This window comes from Boleophthalmus pectinirostris, unplaced genomic scaffold, assembly GCF_026225935.1.
Source record: "Boleophthalmus pectinirostris isolate CB_2022bp ecotype Guang Dong unplaced genomic scaffold, ASM2622593v1 HiC_scaffold_7, whole genome shotgun sequence".
In the NCBI taxonomy this organism is placed as follows: domain Eukaryota; kingdom Metazoa; phylum Chordata; class Actinopteri; order Gobiiformes; family Gobiidae; genus Boleophthalmus; species Boleophthalmus pectinirostris.
Genome location: NW_026571473.1, coordinates 17,852,515 through 17,875,565, shown reverse-complemented (window position 1 = coordinate 17,875,565; position 23,051 = coordinate 17,852,515). Strand labels below are relative to the sequence as shown.

At 40.0% G+C, this 23,051-nt stretch overlaps 3 protein-coding genes across 7 annotated transcripts; all 3 read right to left on the bottom strand.

The window, feature by feature from the left end:
* Nucleotides 1-1,463: 1,463 nt before the first annotated feature.
* On the bottom strand, nt 1,464-14,976 carry eps15 (epidermal growth factor receptor pathway substrate 15). 4 transcript variants are annotated; one of them, XM_055164854.1, is made up of 25 exons: nt 14,862-14,976; nt 13,258-13,299; nt 12,511-12,600; nt 12,394-12,441; nt 12,222-12,317; nt 12,070-12,132; nt 10,391-10,516; nt 9,250-9,309; nt 8,803-9,045; nt 8,474-8,619; nt 8,000-8,156; nt 7,630-7,703; nt 7,165-7,237; nt 6,806-6,967; nt 6,533-6,730; nt 6,060-6,464; nt 5,902-5,991; nt 5,576-5,819; nt 5,458-5,502; nt 4,694-5,091; nt 4,500-4,569; nt 4,355-4,425; nt 4,160-4,280; nt 3,867-4,072; nt 1,464-2,597 (listed from the first exon to the last, which is right to left on the bottom strand). In XM_055164854.1, exons 1-25 carry the CDS (start codon nt 14,886-14,888, stop codon nt 2,457-2,459), a joined length of 3,396 nt encoding a protein of 1,131 aa, XP_055020829.1. In that variant the 5' UTR covers nt 14,889-14,976; the 3' UTR covers nt 1,464-2,456. The 4 variants fall into 4 exon arrangements, with proteins under 4 accessions (XP_055020829.1, XP_055020830.1, XP_055020831.1 ...); XM_055164855.1 differs by having other exon boundaries at nt 6,533-6,715; XM_055164856.1 differs by lacking the exon at nt 14,862-14,976 and adding an exon at nt 13,397-13,475.
* Nucleotides 14,977-15,153: 177 nt separating this feature from the next.
* calr (calreticulin) lies at nt 15,154-19,329 on the bottom strand. The gene is made up of 9 exons (XM_020924849.2): nt 19,021-19,329; nt 18,406-18,507; nt 17,942-18,145; nt 17,728-17,822; nt 17,288-17,497; nt 16,803-16,916; nt 16,552-16,695; nt 16,330-16,422; nt 15,154-16,107 (listed from the first exon to the last, which is right to left on the bottom strand). The coding sequence occupies exons 1-9, from the start codon at nt 19,112-19,114 to the stop codon at nt 15,883-15,885; spliced, it is 1,281 nt and encodes a 426-aa protein (XP_020780508.1). The 5' UTR covers nt 19,115-19,329; the 3' UTR covers nt 15,154-15,882.
* Nucleotides 19,330-19,474: 145 nt separating this feature from the next.
* On the bottom strand, nt 19,475-22,954 carry tor3a (torsin family 3, member A). 2 transcript variants are annotated; one of them, XM_020924856.2, is made up of 6 exons: nt 22,440-22,954; nt 22,200-22,322; nt 21,533-21,798; nt 20,962-21,137; nt 20,591-20,715; nt 19,475-20,520 (listed from the first exon to the last, which is right to left on the bottom strand). In XM_020924856.2, the coding sequence occupies exons 1-6, from the start codon at nt 22,603-22,605 to the stop codon at nt 20,273-20,275; spliced, it is 1,104 nt and encodes a 367-aa protein (XP_020780515.1). In that variant the 5' UTR covers nt 22,606-22,954; the 3' UTR covers nt 19,475-20,272. The 2 variants fall into 2 exon arrangements, with proteins under 2 accessions (XP_020780515.1, XP_055020836.1); XM_055164861.1 differs by having other exon boundaries at nt 22,200-22,954.
* Nucleotides 22,955-23,051: the final 97 nt, after the last annotated feature.

The window sequence follows — 23,051 nt, the reverse complement described above, 5'->3', positions numbered from 1 at the left end:
GCGAGCTGTTTTATAAACACGTAGTTTATGCTAATTAGCCATACGGTTTTAAGTTTCGTTTCTGTAAAACGTAAACAAATATGTACAAAGCTGTGTGGATAGGGAAGGCTTGCTGATACTGAAACAACGTGTCTGGATGGACGCAGATCGTTTCTGATACGGCAATATGCGGATTTGTAGCGCTAACAGCAGGAGCGGCTCCGTAGGTTACACCTGTCCCATTTTGGCAACGCTTTTGTGGTCTGTGGAGGCTAGTTCAAGGGGCTACAGACTTCGCTGCATCAGAGGACCCTGGCGATGACGGGATCGTGACGTCATCGTTTTTCAAAAGCTGCGGTTTGCTCTTCCACACGAAAACGCGACGCCGGCGTTCTTAGTTTTCTCCACTCTGGTTCTCGATCACGATCACGGGTTCACGATCCCGTCATCGCCAGGGTCCAGCGAAGGCTGCAGCCCTCGAACCAGCCTCCACAGACCGCAAGAGCGTTGCCAAAATGGGACAGGTGTAGCCTATGGAGCTGCTCCTATCACCCAGCAACCGAGACACGCACTAATGCGAATACGGATCAGTAGCAAAGACTACGTTTATACTGAAAGGAATCCGCGTATCACCGTATCAGAAACAATCTGCGTCCATCCAGACAGTTGTTTCTGTATCCGCAAGCCTGCCCTGTCCACCCAGCTTTGTACATATTTGTTTACGTTTTACAGAAACGAAACTTAAAACCGCATGGCTAATTAGCATCAACTATGCGCTCAAAAACAGCTTGCTGTTGTGCGCTGATGCGGTTCAGCTTCTGTCGGACTAAAGGACACTACTCAGTGGAATATATGGCAGTGGAATATATGGGTTCTTTCTGTGACTTGTTTAACTTTTGCAAAACAAAACGGCTATATTTCTGGGATACATCTAAAATAGGCTAAATTACCTTAAAGTTTAATGGTGATGAGATATGCATTATTAAATATTACTATCATCAACAGCGCCACATACAGGTGTGGCAGATGTGCTCCGTTGTTGTGTGGACCTGAATATTTACTGATCTGGCATGTGTGTGGAGGCAAATCTTTTTCAACCCGCAAAAAAAAAAATCCAGGAGCGTTGTCGTGTGGACGTAGCCTTAGAGTGTTTTTGTATTTCATGCCTCAGGATACAAAGCTAACACAAGTTAGTTAACACAAAATAAGATAATAAAAACAGAGTTGAGACCTGTTGCAAACTATTGGTTTAATATTTATTTACTGTCATTTAGCATTACATAATCTGACGAAATTTGATCATTTCTCTTACATGTTAGAAAATACAAAATAAAACAATTTTAAAAAGCCTTTATGGATAAGCCTAAATTTAAGTGGTTCTGATTTCTATTAAGACAATCTACAAAAGAAATAAAAGCAGAAAGGCCATAAAATGCAGTATGAAAAGAGTCATGGACAGGCATGCATCATTTCATCAGAAAAATGGGGCCAAGGCATTCCCTTCAAAAACTTTCACAGTGCAGCACTAGACATACATTGGTAACCTTAAAGTTGTGCAAATGAATTCCAAGGTTGAACATTTGGCTTAATGCTGACTATTGTAGAGTAAAATATAATTTATAAGAAAAATTATACCTTAACCAGAATACGTGACTGAAATCTGTGAACTACCCCACAAGAATGTCATAACTGCGGTATCATATCTGTATGTTAAAAGGGACTGCAGTATTCCACAATAGATAAACAAATTAAAAAATGATCTGCATTTACCAACACGTGGCAGCACAAAATATAAAAAAATGCAAAATATAAATGACATACTTTGAAGCCTTGTCCATATTTGAAATATTACATGCAATTTACATAGAAAAGGCCCTCTAGTTAAAGGTGTAAAAATGAACATACACATTCTTTAGTTGCATGTAGGACTTAAATCTGTACAGGTTGTTTTTTAATGACCGAATGAAAAAAGTTATGTAACATTTCTAACTCTTATTTTGTCTAGAGGTCAAATGTACATAGTAGACTAGAAATAAGGTAGAAAAAATATTTTAATAAAGTGTAGCATTAAGATTAGTGTAAAACTAGAGAGGCTTGTGATAAAGGCCATTTAAATGTTTAAATAAATACATTCGGACAAAGTAATGAGGAAACAATGCAACCTCTCCAAATCCATATTCACTGCATGGCTTTTCAACTACCCATCCTTTAAAACCAAATACACCACTGTGGTCTGCTGCTCTGGATGAAAAGCGTTGAAAAACAATACTGCGTTGAAACTGGACAGACAACAGTCATGGAAGATAGATGATGCATTTGTTCCCATACAGTCTCTTCATGGGGTCCGCTGTTGAATTAGTCCATTATATAATCCCCACTTTGCTTTGGTGCTTTCTGCTCAGGGCCGGGCTGTGCTGTGCTGTGCCCTCCTGGGACAGTGAAGAGGAGTGGGGTTCTGGAGAGGGACGATGGGATACTCACGACAGTTCAGACTTGCTGAGTGCGATGGCTAGTTCCAGGTCTTCTTGTTCCTGTTGTGTTAGCCTTGCGAGACGCTCCTTTTCCTCCCTTTCGCTCTCGCGCTTTGCCCACTCGATCATGTCTTCTTCTGTTGGATACTGCCCAGTGATTTTATAGATCCAGAGAGATCAAGGCACAGGCATATGAAAGGCAAGGGAGAAAAGAGACAACACAAATAGAAGACATATATAGTTACAAGATTCGAGATTAAATCAATTCCAGATAAATTTAAAAATGAATATGATTAATAAGAATGTAACACAGGCTTTGTTATTTTAAGAAATTTATGATTTTTTTTGTTGTTGTTTTGATTAAGTGTATGCCACCAGCAGGATGTAAGCAGTTGGAGACCAATGACATGCCCCAAAATCTGAAAAGAGTAAATTATATTGTAGACATAAAATTCACAATGGAAATTAGAGCATAGCTAGCCGTATCTACAACAGCATGCATAATGACCACACAATCTGCGACGGGAAAGGACATGCACTCCTAACTACAGGGAAACATCTAAATGCTTATAGAAGTAAGTGAAATAGGAAAGCTAATAACAGCACTGCGAAAACATGCCATGACTAAAAGAACGAACACATAAAACTGTAAATCTGCTCTTTCAAAAGCAAAAATATAGAAGCCGGAGAAAGAGCCCTTGATTTAACTCTTTATTGAGACTTGACAGAGAGGTGGAGACAAGAGAGGGTACAGGTTTCTCAGTAACACACATGACAAGACAAGGGCTAAGACTGGTGATGATGGTGATGATGGAAAAGGCAGACAGATGGACAGCGATACAGGAGTTCATATGGAGAAAAATGAATCAGCATGACAGAATGTAGACAGAGTATAGTACTGCATGTGGTAATGAGCAGCAGCTTCAACAAAACAAGGACATGCACATGCAAGTCAAATAATATTGAATATGTCCCTATTAAAGCTGCTTAAAAATATTTTATCCCAGCTGCAAATACAGTACATATTTGTTACAATTGTGTGGTTGAATAATACCAAAATATAAGCTGTTTTCATTTACATTTACTGCCAAGGGTATACTGCATCTCAAACTTGATAATTCATAATTTGTGTAATTTCTTAAAAAGATACAGGGTTGATTAAATATCATTCTGGAAAATTGTACTTTGTTCCAAGTAATAGATACACAAACAGTACATGGAAAAATATAAAGTTACAAAAGGCTAGTTTAGTTCATTGTGAGAAGTGAGTAGTTTCGGCTTTCAACGGATGGCAGTAAATTGAGAGCTATATATGAAAACTGTGAGTTTGGTGTTTGGTAAAGAAATGTAGAGGAGAGGGCGTGATTACTCTGAGTCAAGTGATGCTGAGGAAGTAGGGGAGTGGGAGGTGCTCACTTTATCAAAGCTGGCAAAACGGTCAGCGTCTCGAACGTTGTGACGAGGAGGGGAAGAGGGGGCGAAGGGGTCAGCTAACGGATCCTTGGCAGGCAGGGAAGAGGAGGAGGAGGAAGAGGAGAAGTCGCTCGAAGACTGTGGGAGGAAATGCCCTCGTCGATGGAAAGAGTCTGAAGACTCTGTTCTGGAGATGGAAGATCTCTTACCTGAGCACAAGCACCAGGATGTGAAATTCAAGTACATTACACAGACCTGCTGTGAATGTATGAAATAAAGATCTCATCTATACTGACCTGGGGGCGGGGGAGGAGGTCGCGTTGGTGTGCCAGTTTTAGGAGGAAGAGCTGGGGGCACATCGGTGCTGTCCTCTTGGAATATATTCTTGTTGTTAATGCCAAAATCTTCACCGTTAGACTAAAGAAAATATAACAGTACTATAATACCGAAATTACAGACAGACAAATGAGCAACTGAATTTCAAATTATACCTTGGCCAAGGCACTAAAGTCTGCAAAACCACCTCCAAAAGACTCATTACCAAATACAGCTGCAAAAGGATCTGTAAACAGACAAATTACAAGAAATGACCAAGTGTAATATGCATTATGGTCAACAGGTGGTACCAAATCATACCTGGGTCAGAACAAGTGCTTACTGAAGTACCACCTGGAGCAAAGGGGTCATTGGCTGTCGCAGTATCCTTCTGAAATATGTAAGAATATAAATCAACAACACAACTAGTGCACCAGATTAAGGCCTCCAGTTAAATCTGAAGTAACGTTACCTCATTATTACATGTCATCACCATCTCATACATATCCACTTACCACAGTCAAATCAGAAGTACGTGGGGAAGAGCTGAAGGGGTCAGACTTGCCGTCGTGAGACCCAAAAGGATCTGCGTCTTTAAGGGCGTTCACTTTCCCTCCAAACAGGTCGGGGTCAGGGTCACTGTTCTCTGTGGAGCTAAATGGATCTGGGGTTGTCATGGTTGGATTTGTCGGTTTTGAGCTGAAGGGGTCTGAACTAGCAGGAGGGGGGACTGGTACATCACTTTTCTTTGCAGCAAACAGGTCTGGTTCTGGTGCATTGGTATCAGACGTAAATGGGTCAGCTGATCCAGAGAAAGGGTCTCCCGAGGCAAATGGGACACTTGAGGACTGAGTAAAGAATGAGTCTGCAGCAAAAGGATCCGTGCCTTTAAACGGGTCTCCTCCAAACGGATCTACATTTAAACAAGAAGGAGATGATGAGAAGATGATGAACAGTTAAAAACATTTTTGTTTCAAAAAGCATATATATAATTGGTGATCTGTGTTTTTATTATTTTATGTGATTTTAAACTGACTGGAGCACTTAGAGATTTGTTTTTTCAAATGTAAAGTGCAACATCTATCCATCCATCCATTTTCTTCCATTCATCCGGGGCTGGGTCATGAGGGCAGCAGCCTAATCCTATCTGATGTCAGTTAATCATTTCAAAATATATTATGATCTACTTTATTTTGCCTCCAGTTGCCTCAGTTCTAGAATTTAGAAAATTCTGATGCCTTGGGATTTTAAAGGGCCTTTCCTACAAATACCAAATTACCTGCAACATCTGCTTTTCCAAATGGATCATCTTTGAAAGGATCATCTACAGAAAAATGAAACAAATTTGAATGTTGGATAATGTAAAAAGAACTACACACAAAAAAAATGACACCAACGGTCAGTAAAGGGGTCTGATCCAAAGAAGTCCATCTCAGGCAGAGGAGGTGGGTTAGTTTGTGGTGGTGCAGTACCCTGGGGCAGTGGAGGGGGCGTGGTCTGGGGTGGAGCTGTACTCTCGGGCAGAGGAGGGGATGTGGCCTGTGGTGGGGGGGCAGTGCTGGTGGGCAGTGGTGAAGAGGCTGTTGGTACAGTCTCTGGAGCATCTGAATCTTCTTTGCTCTCTGGCTCAGAGGGTTCATCCTAGGGAAAAAATGTAATCTTTAAAATGAGATTCAATACAAGCAAATGTTATGTAAAAAGTATTGTATAATATAACATGTACATTTGTTGTTACTGTTGGTGAACTGGCTTTGGGCAAATCATCATCTTCAACTACTTCAAGTGAGACCTCAGGCGTAGAACTACTTTGTTCCTGAACATTTAAACGTGTGTTTAATCCATAGTTTAAAAAACAGCTTTTATATACATGTATAGTGTTACCTTTTCTGTATCCCAGGGTTTTGCAAGGCTTGCGAGACTTGAAAAATTATTGTATATATCTGATGAGGCTAGACTGGTGTAGAGATCATCTAATGGATCTGGTTTACTCTTTTCTTCTTCTGGACTAGATTCCTCTTTACTTTCTTCTTCCACTGCTTCACTGACTTCAGTTGGATCTGCCATAATATTAGAGTTAACCACTGGTGACTCCACCTTCAGGTCCTTGGGCTGGTCATCCTCCAGTAGGTCCTTGTGAAAAGGATCTGCCTGATGCATGTCTGCTGTGGGGCCAGCTCCATTCACCAACACTGGCACTGGAGAGCTATCTTCAAGAGCTCTCTTCCAACTGAGCTGAGCAGTGACTGAGCGCTCCTCCATCTGAAGGTCATTCAGTTTCTGCTGAACCTAACAAATGATACCAATTGAGATGGCTAAACTTATGCACAGATTTTAATCTTCAGACACAAACGGACCTGTCCCACTTGTGTGAAAGAGTCCCTCACAGACTCCTGCAAAGGCGTCAGCTGCTCTTTAGCTGCCTGGACCTTCTCCTGTAGCTTTCGACTTTCTTCCTGCAGAGCAAGAAGTTCCTCTCTAGCCTGAACCAGCTCCTCTTCAAACTGGCAGATCCTCAGCTCCTGCTCCTCATGCTCAGACTGCAGTGAAGAGATCTAGAAAAATGAAATTTCAATGCGGCCAATAGATACTTGGTAAGGGCTTAAGTAAGAGAGAATAGAGACAAATACCAATTGGTGCTCCTGGCTTGTTTGCTGGCGAATATGAGACAACTGCTCCTCCAGGGACAACTTCTGCTGGTCTAGCTCCTCCAGTGCCTCTTGGACCTTCTGCCGCTGTGTTTGGAGTCGTGTCAATTCTTCTGTCTCCTTGGCAATCTCATCTTGTAAGTCCTACACACCCAAAGCAAAATTTGTAATGGCCGATGACTTAACCATCTGCTTATTAGATTTTTCCTCCAATGTTTTTTAATACAAATCACAACTGCACTCTGTATTTAGATAGAAGCAGCAATTAACACAAGTTTCACATTATAATGAAATATAAATTTATTTTTAATAAAGATACATTTAAAAAAATAAAATCTTACCTGAACCTCACTTGTTCGCTGTCTGATAGCTTCCTCTTTTTCCTTGATTTCCTCCTCCACTGTGCTCTTCTCTCTGAATGTCCAACAAAAAAGACAGGTGTATTTAGCCAATTCAGGCAGCAAAGGCAAAGCTAGTAATCCTAACCTAACATCCCTGAACAAGTCACAGCTCCCTCTCCTTTTTGAAATTAAAATAATGCACATTTATAGAAAACACTATATGTTCCAGTTTCACTCCCCTTACTTGGACTTGGATCTTAGCAGCAATGGGAAAAACAGTCACTGAAGCAACATGAAACAGAAATGTTCTGAATGAGTCTGGTGATACTTCAAGAACTTAAAAACTATGCAGGATTTCAAACTATAATTTTTGTGTGTGTGTATATGTGTGTGTGTGTGTGTGTGTGTGTGACATCCATAAGAATCTTAAGGATATTAGAAATTTGAAAGTTAGTAAGTCCATACCTTTGTAATTCAACAATCTCATTACTGAGAGAATCCAACTCTTTGATAGCGGAGAAGTCAGCTGCCAAATTATTCTGAAATAAAAGGATATAAAAAAATGTGGTGACATTTGAAAATGGTGAATAAACATTTAAGCATGAAGAGCATAATAAGGGACTTCTTGAGTCTATCTACAACGGCTATAGTCGATTAAATAAATTGCTGGTCAAATACTGACATGCACTGAGCACTGATTGACTAAAAGCGGATGTGGCTTAGTGCTTGCAAAAGCTTACTGTGGATTCTCCTTTCTGCTGATCTATGTAAATAAATCCTTATAACCCTAATGAAATAAATTTGTAAACAAATTAAAGGACTAAACCAGTAGTACCTGTTTTATATTCTGCCTGTCTGAGGGAGGGATCATCTCTGGAGACAGACTCTGGGGAGGCTCCAAACCTTTTGTCAGTTTCTGGTTGATCAGATGAAGCGCCAATGCAAACTGTTCTCGCGTCAGTTTTCCTACATCGCCAATGTCGCACAGTTCCCTGTGAACACAGACAGACATCAGCTTTACATAAGAGCAATGATTTTCACCTCAGGCAGTCCCTGTTGTTGACTGCACTGGGCATAAGCTCAGTCATTATTGAAGAGCAAGCATCAGCTTAACACCCATGCAATGGCCAATAGTCAATACTGTTTGATTGCTTTGGAGGCTGCGTTGGAGGGGTATTCAAATCTCTGTCAACAACAACAATGCATGAATTTATTAATACATTTTATGAAGTGTTTACCTAATATGACCTTGCAGGTAAAACAATAAGAGCATCTGATATTATAAGATATGTATAATGACAAAACATACCAAATTCGAGCCAGTGTGGCAGATGGCAGCCCTGTCTTCAAAAATATATCTCTAACTTCCGGTCCAGACACTAGTCCATCCATATCAGAATCTGTTTTTGTGAACAGTTCATCGTACTTTGCTTTGTCTGCTGGAGACACCACCCACTGAAAGAGGAAAAGTTTAGATTAGTTACTGAATCAAACATGGAAGCCCACCAATTCACCTACCTTCCCAATTCCTCGTCCCTTCTTTTTTTTAAACACACAAGGAACTCGTAAATTTGCAATCATTATAAAGTTGTGCAGCTCTATTTAAAGTAATCCCAAATGGTGCAGAGCTGTACTCACAGGAGCGGCTGCTGGAGTTTGGACAGGAGATGGGGCAGGAGCTGACACTGGGACAGGTTTAGGGGGGTGGGGCAGAGTCTTGGAATGGGAGGAGCTTCTGTCTTTAGCCGAGGGCGGTGATGGCAGCAGAGGCATCACAGGGGGCACAGAGGGCTTTTTTCTCTTTGAGGGTGGTACTAGGGGAGGTGGGAGGGACATAGGAACTGGCTCGCCTTCTAACGCTCTGTACACTAGATACATTGCCTGGAGGAGGGCACAAGACAACAAAATAACAAAAAACAAACAAAAAAAAGTTACCAGCAAAGTATCCTGTGGTCAACTTCGAAAGAGCTTTGCAAATATCTGACACATAAAAGGAAGTGTGAAGAATACATTGTAGGTCCAAAATTTAAATTAAAACAAACAGTGCATGGTGATTAATGAAATACCAAAACAAGTCATTCTTACCACAGAAAATTCATCCCTGTCCAACATGCCGTCTCTGTCGATGTCACTAAGCTCCCAAACCTATCAAACAGTAGATATAACACAGTCAAGCAGGGTTGGGCGGTATCCAAATTTTGATACCGTGATACCATCTCAGGATTTTACCAGGGTATACGGTATTAGCGTATTACCAAAACATCAGCGTTTACGTGTGTAACCTCGCAAAACCACAGCCGCGCATCAAAGCGAGAGCGGCTCCACCGGGAGCTGCAGCAGGACGTACATGCGCAGCACTGCCTCTGTGTTTGTCAATGGGAAAGACGATCAAACTTGACTGAGCATGTTTAGCCGCTCGTATCAGGTCCACAGTGAAACTAACAGCTGAACAGACTTATATTTACCTTCTGCACAGGCTGACCATGGCAAACGCCAAGATTTCAAAAGTACATTTTAAAGCACTAATTAACAGTATTTCTGGACCTGGACTCACAGTCAGCCGCAACATCCTCTGTCAGAAAAAAAAAAAACATATATTCCCCTGAAAAAACATATATTCCACTGAGTCGTGTCCTTTGGTCCGACAAAAGTTGAACTGCATCAGCAGCACAAGAAGGGAGCTGTTTTTATCAGCGCTAACAGATCATGCAAATTAGCCATGTGGTTATAAGTTTCATTTCTGTAAAACGTAAAGAAATGTGCACCTGAAGCTAAAATGTTGCCAAACTGCAGAAGTTCTAGTATTTTTGGGAGGGACCAACTCTCTTGCAGCCAGACTTGCCATCTTGTCTTGGTCTCCCTTTTGAGCGTCACGTGACAGCGGAACAAAACTAATTGAACGTCATCTCCCCAAGAACCATTATAGACACTAATAGATTTAAATCGTGATCACATTAAATTGAAAATACAACCACATATTAATTTGTGCTGAGTAAACAAATTTAGATATCAGTAAATTATAAGATTATATTAGGTCCTTGTGGGCTGCAGATTTTTTTTATGACATAATGAAACTGATACTGTTGCTATTTTTGATACCGCAATATACTGTAATACCGTATTACCACCCAACCCTACAGTCAAGCATTCAAAGTTTCATAGAGTAGAATTTTTGTTCTTCTGATTTTGCTGTAAATCCTTAATTCTATGTTGAACGGAGACTCACCCTTCCCAGGATGTCTACAGGCAGTTTGGAGTTAAGCAGCACAGGCTTCACTTTATCTCCAGTTAGCATCCCTGATACAGGGCCGAGGCTGTCGAAGATGGCGTCAAACTTCATCTTCTCCTCAGGCTACCAAAAATAAATACATTGTAATAGGATTGAAGAAAGTTGGAAATGTCCACTAGACATTATAGAATAACAACAAGAATATATATACTGCTAAAAAAAAAAAATTAAAGGAACACTTTGAAAACACATCAGATCTTAATGTGAGAAAAAAAATATGTTAGCTATCTATACCCATATGGACAGGGCAATATCTTACCAACAAAACGATGCCACCTCCTTTAATTGAAATAAAATTAAAAAGTCTACATCTACAGAGGGCTTTATTTTATAGACACCCTGAAAATAAAACTGATATAATGATGTGGCAGGCTAGTCCATTTTGCCAAAATTTAATTCCTGCAACTCAAAATGCTTCTCAGTATCTTCTGTGGCCCCCACCTGCTTGTATGCATGTTTGACAATGTTATAGCACACTCCTGATGAGATGACGGATGGTGTCTTATGGGATGTCCTCCCAGATCTGTGTAAGGGCGTCACTGAGCTCGTGTAGGGTCTGAGGAGCAACCTCGCGGTGTCATAATGTCCCAGAGGCAAACATAATATCCCAGAGGTGTTCTCTCGGATTAGGTGATCGTGAGGGCCATTGAACTGTATCAATTCCTTCATCCTCAAGCTACTGCCTGCATGCTCTTGTCACATGAGGCCAGGCATTGTTGTGCATCAGTAGGAACTCAGGACCTACTGCACCAGCACAGGGTTTGACAATGGGTTGAAGGACTGCCGTTTTCTAGCCGGTAGAGGTCTGTGTGTCCCTCCATGGATATGCCTCCCCAGACCATTAGTGACCCACCACCAAACCGCTCATGCTGAACCATGTTAGAGGCAGCATAGTGTCCTCCTTGTCTTCTTCTTCTAGACTCTTTCATGTCTATCACAGGTGCCCAGGGTGAAAATGCTCTCATCTGTGAAAAGGACAGGCCACCAGTGGCAGACTTGCCAATTATGGTGTTGTCTAGCAAATGCCAACCAACCTCCGTGGTGCTGGGTGGTGAGTACAGGGCCCACTACAGGGCGTCAGTCTCAAGCCACCCTCTGATTGATTGACAGAGACATTCACACCAGTGGTCTGCTGGAGGTTATTCTCTAAAGCAGTGCTCGAGCTGTTCCTCCTTGCACAAAGGAGCAGATATGGGTAATGCTGGTTGTTTGAGGACCTTCTACTGCCCTTTCCAGCTCTCCGAAAGTATCTCCTCCATGTTCTGGAGATTATGAGATTCTGGAGATTAAATCTCTTTGCAATGTCACATCTGGATGTGCCATCCTTGAGAAGTAGCACAATCTGTGCAACTTCTGTGAAGTTAGGGAATCGCCTCGTACTCCCAGTAGTGATAATCATTCTAGCCAAAAACCAGCCAACAAAGACCAAGAGGGAGAAACTTAAAATGGCCTCCATATCCAAAACCAGTTTTATGTGTTGTCTCATTGTTGCCACTCTAGTGCACCTGTTGTTCATTTCCATTAAAAGAGGAGTGTGTCTAATATATTTGTGTATATATTTTATATATTTATATTTATTTAACAAAAAAACGTATTGAATTTTTGAAGTGGCTCACCTTCACTACCCAGGGATAATCACCAGGCACTCCTCCAGCTAACAGTGGGCTACTTGTGTCGTGCTAAACATAAAAATATATTTATACTTTGCCTCAAAATTTGTCAACACTTAGCCATTAGCATCTCAGTTTCATTATTCAAATGTACTCACAAATTTAGGGGGAGGAACAGCCACATTAAGGCTCTTGAGTGCCACCTCCAGGCCATTCTGGGCACAGGCTACTAAGCGTAAAGCTACAAAGAATTGCTAGAACAGAAAGAACACACAGAATTACAAGAAACCGCAAAGTGTCTGTGTCTTTGAGCATGTAATCTAAAGATACCTGTTTATTAAGGGCCCCCTTGCGTTCAGAGTCTGCCAAATCCCAAATCTAATGAGACAAACACAGATTAAGACACTAAATGAGATATAATAAATAGTAATGAGTTTATATGCTCACCTTCCCTAAAACTAGGTCTGCTAAGCCTGACCTCTTCAGGAAAACAGCAGCATCAGGTGCTACCACTCGGCCACTGTTTGTTGGATCCACCTGCACACAAGCACCATGTAAATGTGTTAAATCTATTCCATAGCACCTTATATGAACAATGTCTTCTATCATGTGAAAAGTAAAAAAAATTCACAAATCTCCACTGATGTGTTCCCAAATACACCCACTAAATATAAAAAGTCCAGATGATTATTTCCTAATAAACAAAATGTAAACTCAAATTGGCCGTATTAAGTGTTTTAGGACTCCAGGAAACCATGTTAAGGGCCATCACCTGAGAAAACATGCAAGTAGATCTCTTCGAGAGTGCACCGACTACCACACAAAGCCATTTTAGTGCTGTGGGCGACTTGGACTGACCAGTAGTTATGAAGGTTTTTTTTCCTGGATAGGTTTGATGAGCTCAGGAAAAACAATCCATTTTAACTGTAAAGGCTAGTATTATTAATTCATGGAGGTACTACTTGCTTTACAGGACATGAACTGCAGGAGAGAAAACAGATCTCAACAACTCTACAGGCAGTAACAGGCTCTAAATTATCAATTTTACACTCAGTAATGTTTACCACATACGAGTACAAACAGGGGATTTACAATGATATAAACAGTTAGTTTTGTTGGCATTGTGTTCACTGTCATGAAGAGAAAATTGTCATAGGCTATGCACTGGATACAGAGTTAGTAAGACATACATACCTGTCTGTAATATTTGTCATAGATGGGATTGCCACTGGAGAGCTGTAGGAAACAAGAAATTCTTATATATTGGAAAATAAACACTTGGTCAATAATATTTTTATAATTTTTTCAAGTGTAAAGAAAAAACTTATTTAACTTTAATAACCATAAAGGTTTGGTTCACAGCTGCATTTCATTACCCGGACGCTACCCAGTCACTATCCTGTTTCCTCTTTAAAGAACATCTCAGTTGACTAAACAGGAAATAAATCAGCATTTCCTGTAGTATGTTCTTGAGCTATAGATTTAACAGCACAGATACACTGAATAAGAATAGGAGTGGACACTATTATTTGCACAGTGAATTATAGAGGGCAGCTATTGAGCAATGTGTAATGCCGTATTGTTATGTCAACCTGAAAATAATTACACAGAGAAAAACAAAACTTTCTGCTAGTTTGGATACAGCAGTCCTTGGTGTAGTAATAGTCACAACTTTAATTTCATTTTTAAACAAACTAAAAGGAGAGATAGTATTGGTCTAACGGCCAACTCTGTCAACTGTCAATTTATAGGAAGATAACTGCACAAACACTTATCTCACAGAGTGGACTATTGTGACTATGGCAGTTGGTGGTTCACCCCAGCACAGTGCTCATTGTACTGTGAAACTATAACGCCTGACAGGGCAGTGTCCCGAGCAACATGGATTCATATAGTATAAGGTTATGATGTCAATGTGTGCTACTGCTGCTGCTGGACAGCTCACTTCTGTTGTTATAGGCAACAGTGGCTCAGGTAACAGGTCTCTGACTAAAGTTGCTTAATACCACTAAATCACTCATTTATTTTGCAAACACACACATGCAGCTGCTATGGTGAAGGAAGTTACAAGTACACAGTTTCTGTCCGTCTTCCACTTCCTCTTCTAACTGTCCAATAAAGTTGCAAATCATTAGATAGATTTGCTATGCTCCGTGCAAAAAACAAAAACAGACAGCATCTTTAAAGGTCAGAGGCACTGTCACTTGTTTGTGTCGAGCAATAGCGCCAAATGTTAGTGACCAAACACTGGCAAACAACAAGCTGAAAAGCAACAGAGGCATTTCCACCGCAGTGTTGCACTAATAAACTCAAATTCACTGAATGAATACAGGTGAAATGTTGGCACAGATCACCAGCGTAGACATGACAGCAGAGCCATAACATAATCACACATGGGATCTCTTATTACCATTTCACTACACAGCAAACGAGGAGCACACGGCAAGGCACGGAACAGACACTAAACCAGACCGCCGGCGAGAGGAACTCCACGGCTTTAAACAGTGGTCACTTGTCAAAATATAGTGTATAATAGTGTGTCTGAAACAGGCTAATGTCCCACACAAACTAGCTGTTAGCTAGCATGCTAGCTAGCTACGCCCTTACGCAGTCCGAAGAGATTAGACAGAAACTTTTCCCAGTCACAGAAGGACTTGAGTGAAAAGGGGACAGAGAGCAGGGGTAGGCCCCGTGCGCTTAGGCCCTGTCCATCCAACATTAAAAATAACTTCACGCTACACAGACTAGCAGTACAGAGCTCGTGAAATGGTTAGATTTGAGTTATAAGCCAGTGTTACCTGAGTAAGAGACAGAGCGGCAGCCATAGTGTTTCTGTTTCCCACTGGCTCCAGGCTGCGCCGCTGCTGCTGCACACAGAGGCCGTTCCGAAACACGGCACTGGATCTGACCTGGACTCAGCCCAGCAGGAACGAACTACTGCTGTGTGATCCCAAACCACACCACGAAAACTACACCACAGGGGTCACATCGTGCAGACTTACAACATAAAATAGTGCTGTAAAGTAGTTCACAGTAACCCGTATCGTTTACTCTGAAGATTAGCTGGTCCGCAAAATACAACACCTCAAATGACATCTTTCCGGTTGTTTTTATTGAGTCTTTTAGTACACAGCAGTCTGAAATTACCCCTTCAATTACTATTAGTACAAAATGTGGATTTACAAAAAATCTATGTTATGCAACAGTGATAGAGTGAGGACAAGAAATCAAGTACATGGATGGAAGCTTTGCTGCTACTGGGGTGAACTTGCATTTTAGCTTGAGTACATTATTTTAAAACACACAATACAAAGTGGAGTAGTGGTAACTAGACAGTACAAACAAACTAGCAAATAAATTCACCCTCAGTAATGTATTACCACAGAATCACAAAGAAAACAGTATAAACAGCATGGTTTTACAACAGTGTTACCATGCCACAAAGTATAATTTAAAAACAAAAACATGAACGGATTTGAGACAAAATTAAAATACAAGGCAAATAGAAAAAAAGCAAACACATGAGGTATAAAACAAAAACAAAAAAACATGTGCATTTCACAGATGTGTATGTCACCATACATACAAAATAAATCTGATAGATATAACATTTTCAGCCAGCCAATTCATCCTTGAAGTCAATAATAATAATAATAATAATAATAATAATAATCCTTTTTCAACTTCCCTGGCATTGTAAACAACTAAAAAAATCAAATCCCACCCACATCAGGGGTCCATCACAATTGTCCCACCTGCACCTGCAGAATGGCTACGTGACACAGGCAATTAGGTTCTCTCTGCAGTAGTTCCTACAGTTTATAATTCATCTTTGAGTGGAGAATCTGTGCTGTCTTCCTCCTCTTCCTCATCTTCATCTTCATCCCTCTCCTCCTCTTCTTCTTCCTCTTCCTCCTCCTCTTCCTCCTTCTCCTCATCTTCCTCTGCTGCCTCCTTTGCCTCTTCACGCTTCTTCTTATCCTCCTCTTCACGCATCTTCCTCTCTTCCTCCTCCTGTTTTTCCTTCATTTTCTTCTCTGCATCCTAAGACCAAAAAAGGCAATTATGCATACTTTCAAATTATTGAAAATTAAAAATATGGAATTTAACTTCCCGTTTATGGGCAACATTTCACCTTTCAGAATACTTATTTTGTATTTAATTCTTAATTGCTATGGCAACACTGCTAAATTGTCATGACTATGAAACACATAGATATGTGTAATTTAAAAACAGTAAAGCTGTATATGCAAAGACTTGACTTACCCTTGTTTTATCCCATGTTTCAGTGCCCACTTCCTCTGCCAGTTTAGGATCATTAGTAATCAGAAAGTTGTCAAAGATGGTCCCCGACTTAACCTGCAAAACATTATTCAATCTTGTATAAAAAATATCACACTAAATGTATTCATTTTATTAACAATGAAAAAAATCAACAGCTAATAAATGTATAGTTTTTAATGCATTTTTGACAGCATTGTTTTATACCTGCCATAAGTCAAGTCCAATCACACCAATGCTGTCATACTTGTAGATCTCAGGGTCAGCTGTATACTCTGGGTTGTCAACCTCTGGGTGAATCCATTTGCCCTTGTATGCTGGGTTGTCAATCTCCCTGGGTTTCCACTCACCCTACAGACAGCCACCGAAGACCAAGGAATTAATTAAAGCAAACTGCTCAGTTAATCAATAAATCATTTGAAAATGGATGCCTTAATCAATACAAGTTAATCATTTACTTTATAATCAGGGTTGGTGACCATAGGTGGCTCCCATTCTCCATCCATTTCATCATCCCAGTCATCAGGTTTTTTGGCATCTGGGTCAGGGATATTCTCAGGTTTGTCCCAATCCTGACAAATGTAACAAAAACAGGTGATGTGAGGGGCGGCAGTAGCTCAGTTGGTAGAGCATTCGCCCACTGATCTGGTGGTTTGATTCCAGCTCTCGACATGAACATCACAGGTTGAGCGGTCAGATCCACTGACCCACAGGTTGGCTGGTGTGATTCCAGCTCCCACAGATGAATGCTGCTGTTGTGTCCTTGGGCAAGACACTTAACCCACTTTGCCCACAGTGTCTGCGTACACGTGTGTGTGAATGGGTGAGTGGTTCCTTGTTGTAAAGTGCTTTGAGTGCCTTAGAAAAATGTGACCATTTATATATTTAAAGAATGGACAGTATCCTGGCAGTTGCACAAATTGAAAGTTCCACATTTACTAACCTCAGGTTTCTTATCATCAGGGTCGGGAATCTTTTCCCTGTCATCCCAGTCCTCAGGTTTCTTGGCGTCAGGATCCTTGATCTTTTTGGGAGGCAGGAAGTCCCAGTCATCCTCAAGACTGCCAGACTCTGCCTTCTTATTGTCAATTTTGATCACATAGGTGTTGTCAGGGTTTACGATCAGTGTATAAAGGTGGGTATATTCATCATCCTAGGAGAAAGAAAATGGTACTCTTAAGGAAGAATATTCTTTCTAGTTCTTGTGCTACAATTGTAGTATATAACAATATTTTAAGACAGTATAATTAATCCATTAGAAATTAGGTTTGGAGGTATCAGCAACCATATGTTCATTGAAAACATACAGATTATAAAATATTTATCTTTGTATGCTTTGGCAAACAGAATGTTGATTACTTGGTTTTGGATTTAGCACATTACCTTACATCTGATATCTTTGTTTATGAGATGATTCTTCCCTTTGTAGTTGAATATGACATGCACTTTCTTTGTACCAGGACCACAAATATCAGGACCTAAGTAAAGGTAATGAAAGTTTATTTGATAAGCCACAAAACAGCATTTGTACAAACAATGTATATGACTATCATAATACAGTACTTTATTATTAATAGCAATTGCAATTACATCTTACCAAACATGATGTTGTAAGTAGAGTCTCCATGCATTTCCTCCTGGTTAAGGCCAGAGGGGAACAGTTTGATGTAGCCTCCACCACAGTCAATGCTCTGCTCGTGTTTTACAGTGAATTGAATGACAAGAGGCTGGCCCTTGTTACTGAAGTCATCGAAACGTGATGACAAGGCATAAAACCGAGCGTCCTGGCTTGTCTGTAAACCTATGGAATAAGGACAGAGAAGAAAATCATAATTTTATATTTTTTAATGTATATATAATATAATATAATATAATATACACACACACATATATATATATATATATATATATATATATATATATATATATATATACGTTTATTATTCTTAATTTCAAAGCTTTCATGAGTTATTAGCAGTTTATAACTGATTTTCTTGTGAAAATGGACATCGAAGAACACTAGAATGAGGCGTGTAACTTGAATTTTAAGATGATGCTCACCCTTATCCTTCTCTGCATCACCATAAAATTTCCCTGCAGTCAGTACAAACTTCCCATAGTCACTCTTGTGTTTGGATTCCACCCAGCGACTCTTCCAAGCATCTACACAGCAAGATTGAGTTAGATCCACAGTTTAATCACAGGACACATGCTGCTGCTGCTACTGCCGCTACTGCTGCTTTTCAAGGTTCTTGCAGTTCAGCACAGATGGTTTAGGTCGAGCTGCAGAAGCAAGCCCTTAAGAGGAGGCTAAAGACATCATGTATTTTGGTGGGGGTTTCTCTGGGTTTGATATAAATGACCGAAGGGGGAGAAAAAGAAAAAAAAAAAAAAAAAGAGTAGGGGGATGGGGTGCTAGACATGGCATGAGAGCTGAAGAGCTCTCATGTATATAAAAAGAGAGAACTGTTGAAATGTACTAGATAAATTATATATAACAGCAAAACATAATAATCATTTACACCTTCGGGATCCCATGTTTTAATCAAAGACCAACACGACAGATGTAAGCTGTGGCTTATTGATCAATGCACATTCATTGAAACAATGGTTGATACTAAAACACACATTGATGCACATTGATGTATAGCTATATTTTTGGTGCAAGGAACTTACCCCCATCCTCAAATTGCTCTCGGAAATAGACGGTGGATTCAGATAGAACAGATGCGGCCGACACGGCCAGCAAAATTAGCGACAGGGTCGTCATCGGAATAAATTGGAGTACCCTAACGACTGAAAAAAAAACAAAAAACTACTCCTCACAAAAGGGCAGGCAGGTTTAATAACAGTACTCATAAAGGAGTGGTGTTGACTGGAAGCGCCTTTCTTTTACAGTAGCGGAGATGCTGAGACACCGCCACTGCTCTCCTGTCGGCTCAGAACAGATGTCTGATTTTGATTGGCTCACGGCCCTACAGTGTAATACGGAAGCGCAGCACATGTTAGCCAATCAAATGCAAGATCTGGAGACAAGCACTTTCTAGGGCCAATCACAAAAGATCTTTCGTAGCGAAGCAGTAAGGAGATCTTCATGTATTTTGATGTGTTTTCAAAGCGCTTACGGTGAAAAAAAAAAGTTTTTTTCTTTATTTCCATTCACTCTTGACAAAATTAATTCTTTCTAACTGAGTATCTTGACACAGTCCATACACAAAATAAAATAAAAGCCAACTCTTACCTTTAAAATAAATAGAATCAGTACAAGAACATAAAACACGTTCACACACAATTTCTATGTACTAATAACAGTGTTTGTGAAAAAAATATGGTACAAATATGTCAATTATATTAACTCAAAACAAAGACATGTAACATGCTGTATGACACAAGAAAGGTTCCCTCGACAATAAAGTCTTCAAACAAAATACAATCAAAATACTTAACGGAGGTTAAAAGCATCTAAGCCATCTTGGGTCATGAAGTTTCTAGTATGACCTTAGAACATTTTAGATATGTCAAATATTTTACACAATATAAATAATTACAATGTAACAGGAATTTGTTTGTGTTTTATATTCTGTAATGAGCAATGAGAAACAAAAAATAAAATAAAATAAAATAACAATAATGTGGCAATACAAAAGCAATCAAAAATTCTCCTTCCAAAACCTTGCAGCACGCCGCTCTGTCTTTCTGTCTAGGCCTACTCCTCAAGGGATATTCTCTTTTTGCCTACACTCATTATTGCACAATGAGTGATTTTCTTCTTAACACACATACTGTGTGTATTCCACTCTTAGTAGGACCTGAATCGTAGACACCAGTGGTGTCATAGAGGTATTATATAATGCACAAACACAAGAGGACATACCTTCCTTTGACAGCAGGTAAGTCTCCTCTCTGCTTTTTAACACCATGCCTTTTTCTATGGTAGAAAAAAGTTAATTCGCTGCGGTATAGATTTGCAACCCTGTGCTGAAAAAAGTCTCTCTTCCTTTGGTACATATAACATGGCTTTAGCAACTTCATCCAGTGTGTCTTCATCAGCGTCAAGGCCTCGAGCTGCAAAGGCATCCCTTGCACAAAGCTTGATGTGGCGATACTCCAAAGGAAGGAACGGCACATAGAAATCAATCAAATGCCCAGACATTAGCTCGCTCTGAGCAAAACCACCTAAAAGGAAGACAGTTAGTAATTAGTAATAAAGAATGAAAAGGATTAGATCTGGTTGTCATGTACGTACCCTCAGACTCTATTGTTTCAGCTCGAAGCCGGTGCTCCAGGTCTTCCATCCCAATGTCTTCTCGATTTTGTCCAGAATGCCAAAAGTCCAGAGCAACATCATTTATTGCTGCACCACCGATATTACTGTGAAGACATCAATCTATCATTTCAGCAAGAGACTTTTACTTGTTTCGTATGAAGTTATGACAAGTGCTGGGTGACAAATCAAAAATGGCAACCCTCTTTGCAAGGAAGTTAAGACTGAATGTGTAGTAGTCTGAATAAAGTACAGAAATTGTCCACAATCAATTCTTGAATAGGTTATGCTGCGGTTAATTGGACGTTGCCCATTATATATAATAAAATATTACTTTTAAAAGACAAACCAACCTGAGAAAGAGGAATATCGCTCTGCGGTAACTCACGCCATCCACATTGTCATAATGATCCATAAAGGGTTTAATGGCATCAATCAACCCCGGATGAAGTTTCTCGGCTTCATCAAAGATAAACAAAGTTTGAGGACAGCGGAGCACCATGTCTCTTATCGCCTCTCGCAGTTGGCCCTAGAAAGAAAGTGCCAAGAAAATTTTACTCTGTTTTATTGGCATTGTTTTAATTTCTTTAAATTAATATTTGAAATACTCTTAAACACTGTAGCAAATTACAAATCGATGGGTATTTTATGTGATGCCAGCAGTCTATATCTTATCAGTTGGAGGTTATGCCACAGTAGTTAAAGTCTAGTCTCATTTGTGTAATAAAATAGTCAACACTGTTGAAATCTAAACAATCATTGAAAATTGCATTGCAAAACCACTATAACCTTTAACCTGAATTGCAAATGGGTAAAGTAGTTAAATAAGAAAAAAAGACATAGTTGGCAAGTCCAATAAACTAAGTCCAAGCCAAATATGTGATGTTGCAGTTCAGTAGGAGCATGATCCTGGCCAAGTCCTACCTTGTACGTGTCCACGAGTCTAGCATGGGGAAAGTGGAATGGGGCGATGAACAGTCGGACACACTCACTCTTCACCCCATCCCGGTAAAGGTTGTCTGCAATCATTCTAGCCACAAAGTTCTTGCCTGTACCAGACCAGCCATGGAATGAAAGAGTGAGTGGCTTATTGGAGTCTGGATTGTTGATAAATCCTTGGATGGCTTTAAGAACCACTGACTGGGCCAGATGTTGTCCATGAAGCTGAGTTTGAAGGTCTTTAGACAAACCTGTGTGAAGAAAAGAATTCTTAGAAAGCCAGTAGTAATTATGCTTACATGTGGACAGAGATGCGTTGTACTAATTTACTAATTTAAAAGTAATTAAAAGAACTTCTGAGTAATAGTCAAATGCCAAACTTTTACTTGTGTAATACATTTGACAGTGTAACAGTAGTTTGAGTGCTCTTCTCACTGTAATGAATTCTGTAAGTTGCAAAAGCATATATATATATATATATATATATATATATATATATATATATATATATATATATATATATATATATATATATACCTAATACAATATGCTGTGCATTGTTTTGTCTTTCCTGTTACATTAATTTCAAATTATATAGTATAGTATAATTTTTATGTATGAAGCGTGCACGTCAAATGTTAGAGGACCGTACCTGTTACATTGTTAGTTATCCTGCAGTCTCCAGATTCACAGCACTGCCCCAAGCTACAGTACCACTGATGAAGCAGGTTGACGTAGTCCTGGGGGAAACTTGCCCACAGGTCCCTTGATGGCACTGCGAAAAAATACATATACAAAGATAGCGAGATTGTAACGTTAGCCAGGTGGGCTACTCTAAAATATGGGGTAGTAATCCTAAAAAAGTGCAAGCGATACAATTTAGCAGTCTTACCTTGCTGTGTAGCATCATCTTGATTTGGCTGACACTCCCCCTCCCATATATTGCAATAAAAATAATTAAAATAATAAGTGGAAACATTAGAAATGCTATCAAAATTGAAGAAGTCCGCATTTGCAGTCCGAATACAGACCAAATGCAACAGAAGTACCAAATTCATGAGAGCAAGTGGTCTGACACGGTCCCGATGCTACTAAACAGCGTCCGGTGTCTCCTCATTTAGGCACTAGTCTGCCCCGGCCATCGCACACCCGCTTTCATGATCGGCATTTCATAATTCGAGGCGGAGAATGGATAATATATTACATTAAACACACAAACCACATATTCGAGTTTAAAGCCGTATTCATTTGTGTGCAGTTTCGCTCGTTCAAGGAGGAGGGGGAGGGGGGGAAAGGACACATCACTTCCGGTAGCGGAGCGCTTCGAAGACTTGTGTAAAATATTACCATTTTACAGTATATATATATAGATTAAAATAACTGGTGGCTCAACTAATCAGTTCATTGACACCTCCTTGTTTTTTATTAATGCAACGTGTAGTAGTTTCTCTACACCAAAGAAGCAAGTCAGTTATTGAAACCAAAGGGAGTTCACTTTAAGGAC